The sequence below is a fragment of the Schistocerca gregaria genome, chromosome 7 (assembly GCF_023897955.1).
Source record: "Schistocerca gregaria isolate iqSchGreg1 chromosome 7, iqSchGreg1.2, whole genome shotgun sequence".
In the NCBI taxonomy this organism is placed as follows: domain Eukaryota; kingdom Metazoa; phylum Arthropoda; class Insecta; order Orthoptera; family Acrididae; genus Schistocerca; species Schistocerca gregaria.
Window position 1 is genome coordinate 273310581 of NC_064926.1, and position 13252 is coordinate 273323832.

General features: G+C 39.0%; 1 protein-coding gene across 2 annotated transcripts in view; it reads left to right on the forward strand.

Annotated features, from left to right (window-relative positions):
* Positions 1–2164: 2164 nt before the first annotated feature.
* LOC126281449 (probable ATP-dependent RNA helicase DDX49) overlaps positions 2165–13252 on the forward strand; it is a 50025-nt gene continuing 38937 nt past the window's right edge. The window contains exons 1-2 of one of the 2 annotated variants that reach the window (XM_049980423.1): positions 2165–2318; positions 2954–3147. In XM_049980423.1, the coding sequence (XP_049836380.1) occupies positions 2249–2318; positions 2954–3147 (264 nt within the window). In that variant the 5' untranslated portion in view covers positions 2165–2248. The remainder of the gene's footprint in view (positions 2319–2953; positions 3148–13252) is intronic. The other variant, XM_049980424.1, reaches the window with a different exon arrangement.

Consider the following 13252-nt stretch of genomic DNA (forward strand, 5'->3'; position numbering starts at 1 on the left):
GCTTAGATGAACAGGTGGTGTCACTCAACTGGGTCACATTTCGAATCACACAGGCAGGAAACGCTCCAAGGTCGTACTAACCCAGAATAAAGTGTGAGAAACCCGTTGGTGGTAGTTCAGACGTGATGCATGCAGAAGATGATAGCACTGTAAAGGCAGCACACACAATGAAAGTTATGGGAAGGAGACCCAAAGGACGACCTAAACAATGATGGACGGCACCCCACACAATGACCTGAAGACAGTGAATCTTCACTCAGACATGGCCTACAATCGAACAAAATGGAAACAGCGAGTCCACTCAGTGGGACATGCCACCAGACAGACAAACGCTTAAGAAAAGAAGTGTGCTATACTACATCTGTGTCTACATAATAATAGAGATCATGTAACGCTTTGTCGATAGAATATCTTAGTTTATATAGAAGAAAAATCTCATGTGCAAATTTACCAATCAGATGTTCTGTACACTCATTTCACGAGAATTTTTGGTCTGTTATGAGGCCCAATAGTCTAAAATTTGGTTCGATTCTTGTCTTACTTTTAGATTTAAAATGTATAATGTAGATTAACATATTCAATAACAAGTTTTACAATATATTTAGATAAAAATGTATTTGTCAAAAGAAAAAATAGCACAAGCAAATTAGGTTTCCTGCAAATCAACACAGTTCTGGCCCATAACCTGATGATTTTAGAGAGCTGAGAGCATTAATATCATCTTGGAACTCTTCCATTTGGTCTGTGTTTGCATAGAAAAACAGTAGTATCGCAAATTGAGTCCGCCTTCATGCAAAACATCGTGTTATTTGTTTATTTCTTTATTATACCAAACTAGTTTGGGCGACAAATATCACCATGATGATGGTGATATTTGTCACCGAAACTAGTTTGGGATAATAAAGAAATAAACAAATAACAAATAACAAATAACAAGGCAGTCTCAATTTGTGATATTGCTGTGAGCATTCCTCAGAAACACGAATTATAAAACACTTGTAATAATAAGATTTTATTAAATTAACTTTGATTAAATCTAGCAACTCCTGAATAAGCATAAAGAAGCTGAATAACATAGAAATCACATTTCAACAAACTGATAAAAAAGATAATACATCGCAGTGTTATCAACTAAATGGAAGGAAACAAACTGGAAGATCTTAAGAGTATAGATTTGAATTGTAACCCTTGACACTAAGGCTATGAAATGGAGTGATCGCACACACTACCTCATAGATAATTCAGGCTGTAGGCTTCTGTTCATTAATTAAGTCCACAAAGGAGACTCCTTACAACTGACCTGAGTGTCTCATCTTTGAATATTGCTGAATTCTTTGTGACCTATGCCAAATAGGACTTGTATAGGATGTGTAACGTACAAATGCTCCCATGTTTGTGTGACTTACAGGAGAGTGTCAGGGAAATGTTGAAAAACTTGAATTGCTAGGCCCTTGAACATAGACACAAATTATCCAACCTAATATTACTTACAAGATTCTAGTTAAAGTATCTGTATTAAATGAAGAATGTAGGAGTATTAGGTGTATTCTCCTGCAGAAGTCACAATTCACATAATTTACGCCTACTGCAAACACAGAAGTATTTTCTTTCTCGCTCCTTAATGGATGACATACACCTATATACTGTGTGTTTGTGTGTGTGTGTGTGTGTTTGTGTGTGTGTGTGTGTGTGTGTGTGTGTGTGTGTGTGTGTGTGTGTGTGTGTAAATTATGATTAACATAAATATTCGTATAAAGTAGGTAACTTTTCCAATCTATTTACAGCTAACTGTAGTCTGTAAAATAAATGAAGTTACATAAATAGTTTGTATAAAGTAGTATAATTATAATAATCGCACCAGCTGCTTTTCTCCTAATCATTAAATATAGATAAACCCAATAATTTTCAATGTACTGAGCGCTTTTCGTTATTTGCTGTTAGTGTACTTTATAGCATTTGTTACATTGGCTTTTTCTACCTCTTGATTTATAACTCGACTCTTCCCACATTCTTGTACACGATCTTTCCCAATGGGGTTAAGACTAAGAGTTAATATTAAGAAATAAATGAATAATTTAAAGTCGTTGGATTGTGATATGGAATCATTGAATAAATCAATCAGACGTTCCAAAGATCTTGTTCGCCTTACCTTTTTTATGTATAACATCTTTGCATTGTGTTTATATTTTGAAAGATTTGTTTACATGTGGCAGTCAGGTATATTTGTTAATTGCATTTTCCTTTAAAGATGCAGCCGATAAAGAGTTTTTCGGATTTAAAATTAAATAGCTGGATTTGCCGTCAGTGTGAAAGCGTTGGTAAGATTTTTTGTTGTAATTACAGTTTGGAAATACCATCGTGTTCGAGGCGTTTTAGAATATTTTCCCCCAGAATGTTTTGTTCGGAGGAAAGTGCGTAATTTTCATAATGGCTTTACCCTTTAACTCAAGGTGTAGTCCTTTCCACCACGGTTCCCCTACCAGACAAAATTTTACTCGCAGGAAATTATGTTTTTTACTAAACATCTACATTTTAATTTTTAAAATGTATTAATGGTGATCTGTTTTATATCCAATGTTGCAGTCATCGCCGGCAAACCTAAAAATTGGTAGTGTTGGTACGGACAATGAATAGGTTGTGTATAATCTTTTTGCAGTGATGTGTCAATCATTACGACTAAAGTGAAGAACCATGTCAAGAGAAATAGTCTGCAGTTACATATTAAAACACCCTGACATTTTAAAGTATGGTGCGGAAGTAAACATTAGGCTTCACTACCAGTCAGTTGTTACTGCAGTCAAATGTACACAGAAAACATTTTTGTAGAATAGATTTGCTGAAAATTTTTATCAAGTTCACCAAAATATCATTGAAAATTAAAAGCTCATAGCTGTCAATAAACATGATTTTAAATGTAGTGTCCATTCTTCAGTTAGTTAATATTTTGTTTCAGGTGTTAAAACGCCAACACCGATTCAAGCTAACTGTATCCCACATATACTTTCTGGTAAAGACTGTATAGGATGTGCGAAAACTGGAAGTGGCAAGACATTAGCATTCGCTCTCCCAATTTTGCAAAAGCTTTGTGAGGACCCTTATGGCATATTTGCACTTGTTTTAACACCAACAAGAGAACTTGCATTTCAGGTAAGAATAAAGGGATATGTCACTCTTTTAGTCAACTTGTTATCAAGCTGAAGACAATTATTGATGTAGCTATCCTCCTCTGTCTACTTCTATTGTACTGCAATGTTTGGTTACTAGCTGTAGTTCACTCCACCGATTATAGTCTGCAGTTACATATTAAAACACCCTGACATTTTAAAGTATGGTGCGGAAGTAAACATTAGGCTTCACTACCAGTCAGTTGTTACTGCAGTCAAATTTCCTGCTTTCACATACATTGCCTTTGCCAGCTCACAACGAAATCGTCACCTTCCAACCTAACCTAGCTCTCAGGCTGTGCTACATATCAGTCTGTCAGCAAAACCAAAATTTTGGATGAAGTTCAATACGTAACTTTTACCCACTCCGCAATATCGATTTCCTGTGAGTGCCAAAATTTTTTGCCTTCACTGTATAAACTCTTTGTACATAATTAGGTATCCATTTATAACCCCCCCGCCCGTGAGTAATGTTTTTTTGATATCCAATTTCTGCCCCTCCTTCCCCAACACATTAGATTTTCTTTCTGCTAATGATGATTGGTAACTCTTTTTCATATACACAACTCTGTTGCCTCTAGTTTTCTACCTCTCGTGTTTTTTGAGAATGGTAAAGGCCAATGATATTTAGTCTCTGGTCATAGGAACTGTAAGACACAGGGTGTTGAATTTGAATCATTGTAAACTAAATTCCTAAAAAGCACCCTAACAGCAGCTGAAAATTGAGTGTGATAGAGTACCTCCACATCTCCCTAAGAAATCCTACTTGTACGTACTAACTGACCAATAGTGGTCACCCTCAAGTTGTGCAGTCAGCAAAGAAATGAGGCATTGTTTATTTTGTTCATTGGACAGAAGCAAATCTTTTGCCATGGTGACTGGACATTGTTTCATTAAACATGAGAGTTGGTGCAATTCTTTTGGTGGCTCTGGGCAGCCGCTCATCTGATTTTGTGCTCCTGCAACAAGTCACATCAGTGTATCCATCAAACACACCTGCGACCTTTCTGCCATATCAATGCCTGATGCGATCTACATTCTTTGTAATTATGGAAGGAAATTGTTCTTTTGCCTGCCATGTCATTGTATGCAACATCAATCCCTCATTTACCATGAACTCTGCCTTTAAGGGCACCAAAAACTGGTAAGACAGCACTTTTTGTGTTTTCCACATACTGTATGTATGTGGCCAAATATAGGTAGAGGGTAGGGGGGCAGCTCATTCTCAAATACTCAAAATAGTGATGAAGTTTGTCATTGGACTTTTTGTGAAAACTTGTTTCAGTGTTGACAGGAATGAGCTTGTTGTGCACTGCAATTTTAGATGTCATACACTTTACAGGTAGGGTTTGATTACATCATTGAAATTTCACACTATCAAAGCTGCTGTCAAGTTCATCAGCTTTGTGACAATAGACCTTTTTATCACCTGCTGTCACAGTGGGGTGACCGAAGCGTCCGATCCCCACCCGTCGGCTATGACCTGTGATGTAAGGCTGTTGTGTGTGACTTCATGACGGCGCAGAATTTAATTTGTGAGAGTGGTGTGTTTGTAGGTGTTGTTTTGATGCGATGGGTGGTGCTCTCTGGTGGTGTGTTAGGTGATGTTTTTGGTTCAGTTTGCGAGTGTGGCGTCGTGTGTGAATTTTGGTCAATTGCTTTTTTATGTCTTTTGTAGCTATGGATATGACTGACAGGGTCAACAGTTTTCGGTTGTCGGCTATGATGGGGGACAGTGCGTTGTCTCTAATAAAATTTCTTCAACTATTCGGATTTTTGGATGCAGTCGTGAAGTATTCAGTATGTCGTAAAGAAATGATTCTCACTTAAAGTTCTAGCGTCTCGGACCATGGACGGCTGTATGTGGAGATGTAAGGATAACAGGTCAAGGGAAGTGTTCGATCCCAGTGTGTGGCTGTGAATGTTGTTATTGGTATTGGTATTGGGAGATGTTTTTAAGCTATATAGGTCAAGGGAAGTGTTAGGTCCTAATTTATTGGATAGGAAGCTGCTGTTGAGCTAAATAGGTCAAGGGAAGTGTTAGATCCCAATTTATGAGATCGGGAGCTGCTGTTGAGCTATATAAGTCAAGGGAAGTGTCCGATTCCAGATGATATTGTATTTAGTGGTATTTGGGGAGTTTTGCGATGTCGGGTTTTTTTTTTTTCGTCATTTTGCGTGGTTTTGTATGGTGTTGGGTGCCTAAATTTGTTTCTATTTAGTTTGCCTACACCCAAAACCCCCCTATTTCCCGCGCTTGTCCCATTAGTGTCATTAGGCTTTTTGTGGAACGTGTGAGTGTTTGTTTTTCGATGTCTTTTCGTCCTCACAATGTGTACATAACGACTTTATACGTGCCATATTGGAATCGTGGTTTATGGTCGTTTCCGCCATATTTGTGACGTCATGAGTCAAAGCAGACGGGCGCGATCGGACGCTTCCGTATTTCCGTCACAGCACTAGTGAGCATTACATGCCCATGAATGGGAAAAGGATCATGTGACAAAAAACAGTGGTACAACTTTTTGACATCTACTTCATCCCTTTGTATTCTTGTATTTCTAGCATCCATATGTTGCTCAGTAGCTGAAAATGAAACATCTCAAAATTGCTCAGCTTACTCAGGGTTGTCAGCTGCTGTTGGCATCAAAGCAGTGCATCTGGCCAGAGTGCTGTCTGTTAATCTTCTACCATGTGTTAAGCCATGGCTACTCGTTATTGTATGTAGTAAGATTTTTCAGTTGTCATGTCAGACCAAATTTGTGCCCATAATTTTTCTGACCTTCAGATTGTGAATCATCCTTTAATTACCAAAAGCTCATGTTCTTGTTGAGTAAATTTCATTTCCAGTTCAATTATGTCTTGTAAGTATAAATTACATGGTTGTACAAAAAGTTAGTGACCACTGGCATGAAAATAGGGATGTATAGTCTTAATCAATTGCAAATGTAGCTGCCAATCTCCACTCCTCTAAGCTTCCCATGAAGTTCTTTACTATAGTTACAGTTTTGAAGTACTACCCTCGATCATTCTGTATCTCCATTGATAGCAACTTCTTCAACTTTTTGAGAAAATCCATGGGCTACTGCTCTAAACAAGGACGCATCTACATCTAGACTGTTAGTGTCCCAGTCATTGAGGATAGTTTTTGGTGACAAATTGCCTCTTGGCTTCTGTCTAGGGTTCTTCCGCCATTGTTTGTTTGATTTTTCTGGTGTTTCCATTCCTGGTGGCATCTGAAGTTCAGCTTGCAACTGCAGATTACACATACCTGGCACACCACCTTCAGAGGGTTTTCCCATGATTACTGCTGTTGTTCTCCCCTTGCTGCCTGCAACAGTCATTCACTGCAACACAGGAATCCAATATCCCTTCACCTTAGGGCTTTACTCTTTCTCATTGAAGCTGTAGTCGTGTTTGTGGATTTCTATAAATTCACTGAACAAATGGCTGTGGTAGCTCTTCTCTACAGTAAGAACTCCTGTATCAATGAATTTTACTATGTGGCCTATGTCACACAGCAAGTGTTCGGCCATGGCTGATTTCTCCACCTACTCATCATGCAATGCCACTTGTGTTTGTTGATTCTGGTGTTGACTGATCATCCAGACATTCCAACTGAGACTTGCCTACATATAAATGGTATTGGTATATCCCTGACATAGCAGGTGGACCCCTTTTCTCCTTAGCTGATCTGAGACATCCTTTGATCTTCTATGTTGGTTTATAAATAATCTTTAAACTGTGTTTGCACAATATAGAGCCGATTCTATCCGTCTCTCTGGTAATGCATGGCAGGAAGACCATACCTGGCATTTCATCTCCCAATGTGTCACTTCACCGAGTGTTTGATTCTGTGACACTTCTTATATAACAGGTAGAGTACCTGTTCCTCCTCATAATGCTTTCTAGGTGTAGCATCTCGCTTCTGAGGTTTTGTGTTTCACATATTTATCTAGCCAGCATTATGAACATAATAAAGTCTCTTTTCTGGCTGGGGTGGTGAACTGACAGTTTCTGCAGACGTCCAACCCTGTGTGTTGGTTTGCAATATGTACAGTGTCCAAGGTTTCACCATCCCTGAGAACCAGCACATTTATATTTATCTAGCCAGCATTATGAACATAATAAAGTCTCTTTTCTGGCTGGGGTGGTGAACTGACAGTTTCTGCAGACGTCCAACCCTGTGTGTTGGTTTGCAATATGTACAGTGTCCTAGGTTTTCACCATCCATGAGAACCAGCACAGGAAGCGTAGCTGTTAGTCTTTTTTTGCCTCTGTGGTAAATTTCATGTTGACTTGGTGGAGACTGTTCAGGTGTCTTGGGAAGTCACCAAGCTACTCTTCGCCATGGCTCCACACAATCAAGGTACCATCAGCATATATGTATTACACATTTGGTTTGCAAGTAGCCAAGTCCATCACCTGTACTTTGAAATGTTCCATGAAGCAGTTGGCCACCACTGTACTAAGTGGACTGCCCATGGCAACACCTCCCCGTTGTTTGTAGAAGTTACTATTCCATTTGAAATATCTCGTGGTTGGTTATGCATGAAAGAGCTTGATGATGTCCTGCAGGAAATAGAACCATTATACTCCAAAGAGTAACTGAGTGCCACTGTGATAAACAAAGAAACAACATCAAAACTGACCAGGGTGTTGCTTCATCCAAGTTTTAGTTTCTACAGCTTCTCAGTGAGATGCCCCAAGCCCTTTACATATGTATTGGTCTTTACCTTGTGTGACTGAAGCAGAGAGGCCAATTTCTGGTAATACATACAGCCAAAGTGGTGGGCAAACTGGGTTGCGCAGGTTCCTCTGTATGTCCACCATAAGAGAAGATGCCTTGATTAATCAATTCATACTCCATGTGATCCACTTTGTCAGGTCTGAGCTTTGTTTTCAGTACATCGTCAGACTTAATAGGTCTCAAATCTTCTGTTCGTAATGTATGGTTTTCATTGCAACAGTCACATTTCCCTTATTGGCAGGCAGTGCCAATATAATCTTGTCAGCATTAACTCTTGATAGCTTGTAACTCTTATTTCCTCGGCACAGCATCCTGGCAATTTCAATGCATGTAACCTCAGCTCTTTCATAAAAAAGGGTCCGAATGGCAGCTTTGCTGTTGAAATAGTTCTCATGATGATATTAAAATTTCCTCCTTTTTTTTAAGGACAGACTGTCCCTTTTCGATCAATGGTCACTCACTGAGGTTGATCAATGTGCGTAACATGTCAGGAATCAACCTGTCAATCTGCTTCCCACATCTTGCGAATTACTCAATGCAGAAGTTGAGTACATTCTGCGTACTCCTATGGGTGATGCTGCTGATTTTATCCAAGATGTCTTGATGCATCCTGCCACTTAGTTGATAGAAAATGCTTCTCATCTATTCTTGCCAAGTTTCGCTATGTTGCATGAATTCACTCACAGAGAAAAACATGTGCTATTCTCTCGTAGTGGCCTATTAATTCTGACATCCTGACCGAAGGTTGAGAGATGACAGCTGACATGCTTTCTTCTTCCATTGACAGTCAAGGTGTCGGTAAATCTGAATAGTGTCCATGCCAACATAAAATTTACCATATAGGTAGAAAAGGATCAATATATGCTGGTGATGGGGGGATGGTGAAAACCTGGGACACAGCGTATATCAAAAACTGACACACATGGAACGATCACCTGAGATGTGAAATGCAACACCAAGAAAGCATTTTAAGGGGCAGTGAGTTCTCCAGCAATTACATAAGAGATGTCAAAGAATCAAACACTCGGTGAAGTGACACACTGGAGGAAGAAATGTTGGGTGCAGCTTTTCTGCCATACATTCCCAGAGTGATGGGTGGAACGAGCCGTATATTGTTCAAATACAACACAAACTGACAAAGAAGATCAGAGGGTGTCTCAGATCAGCAAAGGAGAAAAGGAATCCGCTTGCAATGTGAGGAATATACCGTATACCATGTACACATGAGAAAGTCTATATTGGTAAGATTGGACTATCAATCAACAACAGAATATCTGAACATAAGCGGCATTGCAGGTTGAGACAAATGGAGAAGTTGGCCGTAACAGAGCACGATCTGTATGTGACTGACCACAGTATACAATAAAGTTCCTGACAATGAAGTCCCTTCTGTAGAGAAGATCTCACATACCCACTTGTACAGGGAAGCTGTAGAAATCTACATACATGACAGTAGAGGAAAGAAAGAGGAAAGCCTCAAAGAGAATTGGTCCGAGATTCACTTGTGGCAGCAAACGACTCTTGCAGGCAGCAAGGGATGAACCACAGTGGTAATGACAATGGGAAATGTTGGACATTGGCACACCAGGTAAATATGATCTCCAACTTTGAGCTCAACTCCTGTCCACCACCAGCAATGGAGGTTAAGCTTTGGGAATGAGAGCTCTTTTGCTGGCGAAATGTCAGAAAGATCGTTCGACAAGTGTTGGCCAAAGAACCTGAGGTGCAAGCCAACAGACAACTTGTCAACAAGGGGCTATGGAAGCCTTAACAGTTTTATAGCTTTTGATATTGAATGCGTGTTCTCTGTTACATCGATCATCAGTAATACAATGGCGGCTGTACTTGGATGTGCCAACAAGCCATTGAATAGGTGTGTGCTGTCATAGGTAACACTGAACAAGTCCTGTAACACGCTTCCATCTATATTATATCCTTAGTTTCTGTGAAAGGCAATAAGTTAAAATCTCCAAGGAGGCAGTGGTAGCATCAGTGTCTCAAGCCCTTATATAATGTGGTTTGACAAATTCATATTAGGTGACTCACATTTTTGTGCTGCAACCAAAAGTGCTGTATATATCACATCATATGATGAGAGAGGCGAATTCACAATGGGCAGACACAGTATATGTGAGGCTGAGTAATCTCCATGTGTGAAAAATGTTTCTTCCATCAGTATTTTCATATTTGTTTCGAACACAAACTAGATAAAACAATTGTCTTGAGAGATTTGTACTGCTTTTTGCCTGCTACTTATTTCAGACTTCTGAAATCATTACACAAACTGCAGAATTCACAAGCTAGAAAGTCCCTTGATAATTATTTTCTTTGTGTACCATTGTCTCGAGGCCCAGCTGTTTATTAGAAAAGTAGGATCTCGTCCTGGTAGCTGAAATAAATGCAGGTGCAAGGCAGCTGATTTTCGTATTTAACTTTGAAGAGTCTCCACTTCATAAACTCATGATCTGATGTCCAGGATTATGGCTGCTGCAGTTTCAGCAATACCGATGTGTTTTTCTTGTTGCCCTTTCCTTCTGTAATCGTATCACCTGTCGGATATGATGTAATAGCCTTCATTTCGAAAGTATACTGTGGTTTACTCGAGCTGATTTATTTTTGCAACGAATGACAAGTCTTCACCATACTTTTCGTATAGCCATTTCTGTATTGTTTCAATCTTTGGGACATATCCATTACAATTCTTTAGAATGTCTTAGAGTATGAGTGACAGGCATCTTCATTTGCTTCCAAATGCTTAAACAAATGAAATTCAAAGAGGCAGATACCTCATCATCTTTTGGTTGTACAACGGTACTGTGGATTGCAAGAGCAAATTTGTAGCACCTTTTTACACAATTACTATGGTACATATCTTCAATAGCAGTATTATCTTCAATGTATGTAACTCGAAATTTTACTTGAGTTGCCCAGTGATCACTCCATTTTATCACCATTTCCTTTGACGATTCTGAAAGTCTTTTCATAGCGTCACAAATAACTTTTGTTTTTGAAATCGATTTCTTTGCCTCTTTTTTCTCGCAACCCTATTCTGCATGTTAACCACAAAAAAAAGAATTTTTTTCAAAATCAAATTTTTGAACTGGTGGTCAGTAAACCGAGCGAGGTGGCGCAGTGGTTAGCACACTGGACTCGCATTCGGGAGGACGACGGTTCAATCCCATCTCCGGCCATCCTGATTTAGGTTTTCCGTGATTTCCCTAAATCGCTTCAGGCAAATGCCGGGATGGTTCCTTTGAAAGGGCACGGCTGATTTCCTTCCCCATCCTTCCTCACCCGAGCTTGCGCTCCGTCTCTAATGACCTCATTGTCGATGGGACGTTAAACACTAATCTCCTCCTCCTGACTTTCATCATAAGTAAAATGCTCAGACATTATACTGTCTTCCACTGATGAACATAACTAAACTGTGGACTGGAGGCGACTGACGCGTGCTAGGGACATCAACTTAAGGGCTCTGGCAAAAGTGTTTGCTTCTGACAATGATGGAACAACAACATTCAGAGAATGAGTATTCTGAGGGGGGAAACAAACAAGCGTGGACATTAGAAGAAATCATTCAACTAAAAGGGGAAAAAAATTATTAATTAGCCAAATGAATTACTTATAACTGAATAATTGTGATATTTACTTACTAGTTACTTTGCTGGCCATTTTCTTTGACTTTCTGAGAACTTAATTTGATAGTTTGCATCTGTTTTTCTATACAATTTTATGTCAAATTGGTGAGTCTCAGGTGCTGCATGTTTTGTAGTGATGAACCAAGTGTTTCTTGAAAAGTTTGAGAAATCACCATTTTATGATGTAGCTTTTATATAGGAAAATTGAATCAAACAGCAAAATTTTGGTACTCAATCGATATAGAATTTAATACACTACTTTTTGGTTCACATTGGCTTTTTTGGATACATGTGTAACTTCAGAGGAATTGTGGGGGGGGGGGTTTCCTTCCAACATTTTGGTGGTTTTCTTTTCATTGCACTCCACTCAGAAATTGAGGGACATGCTCAGATTTTTTTATATCAGAGGCTTATGTGAGTTATTAAAACATTTTCCAAAATTCCATTAATTTTTGAAGGCAAGCTCCTTTTTGGAGCAAATTGTACTGGCCTAACTCGCAATATGTATTTTGTGCCTCAATTAGTTTTTATTTTTTTTATTTTTTATTCTCCAGGTTATCATGATGGACTGATTGAAAAGGTAGCCCAAGGTTTAGATCACACTGGAAAGTGACAAGGTGGTTGCAAGTTGGCAAGGCGCTATCAATCGCTTAACTGTTTACCTTCTGTAAACTGTCGAAGTTGTGAGAGTAATTAATTTGTAAATTGCAAATTGGTGATGCTTGACAATATTTTCTAGTTCCAAGTAAAGTACCATTGATGATAGGTAGGGAAACAGAAGTTGAGCAGCAGTTCAGATAGCTGTTGTCTTTTATACCTATATAAACTGAAGCTTCCTGCACCATTCTGTCTGTACGTTTGGGCTCTTCTCAGTAACTGTTGTAGGACTTTTGAACTGATAAATAGATTGATTTCCAAGGAAGCCTTACCTATATGCGGAGTGAATCAAAAAGAATCATCCAATTTGGCATGTTTGTACTTCTGAAACTAATGAACATTTACAGTGAATTTTGTTTTTTGGTGAATGGAAAACTCAAGAATTTTTTTTCGTACCTTTTCATAGGTGTTTAATATGCCCTCCTTGAGATGCACGGCATATGTCAGTGCGGTATTCAAATTGTTTCCACATTGCAGTGAGCGTTTCTCGAGTTACAGCTTCCACAGCTGCTGTTATGCAGTGTCTCAGTTCATTCATTGTTGTTGGTAATGGAGGCACATAAACAGAGACTTTTATAAACCCTCACAAGAAATAATCATATACAGTCAGGTCCGGTGACCTTGGACCAGTAATGTAAAGCTGAATCATTTGGCCCAGTGTGATGGATCCATGGTTCAGTAATCCTTTGATTTAAAAATTCCTGCGTTTCCATCCTGTTGGTAAATGAAGTCATTCGAATCGGTCTCCAGCTGTGGGGAAAAGGAAGTTCTCAAGGATATCAAGATAAGTGCTTCCTATAACAGCGTTCTTGGCAAAGAAAATGGACCATACACCTTATCTCAAATGATGTAATAGTTATGATTTTTTAAAATCAGGTGATTCTTTTTGATTTACTATTTAAAACACAAGAGTTTGCTCTTTCCAATAGTACATTGTTCACACACGTATATCTCCAATAACATAATAGTTATTCAGATTATTCTTTACTCTCAGGACGCAACGGAAAGTGGTGCAGGTCTCCTCTGAAGATTTTCGGGACATG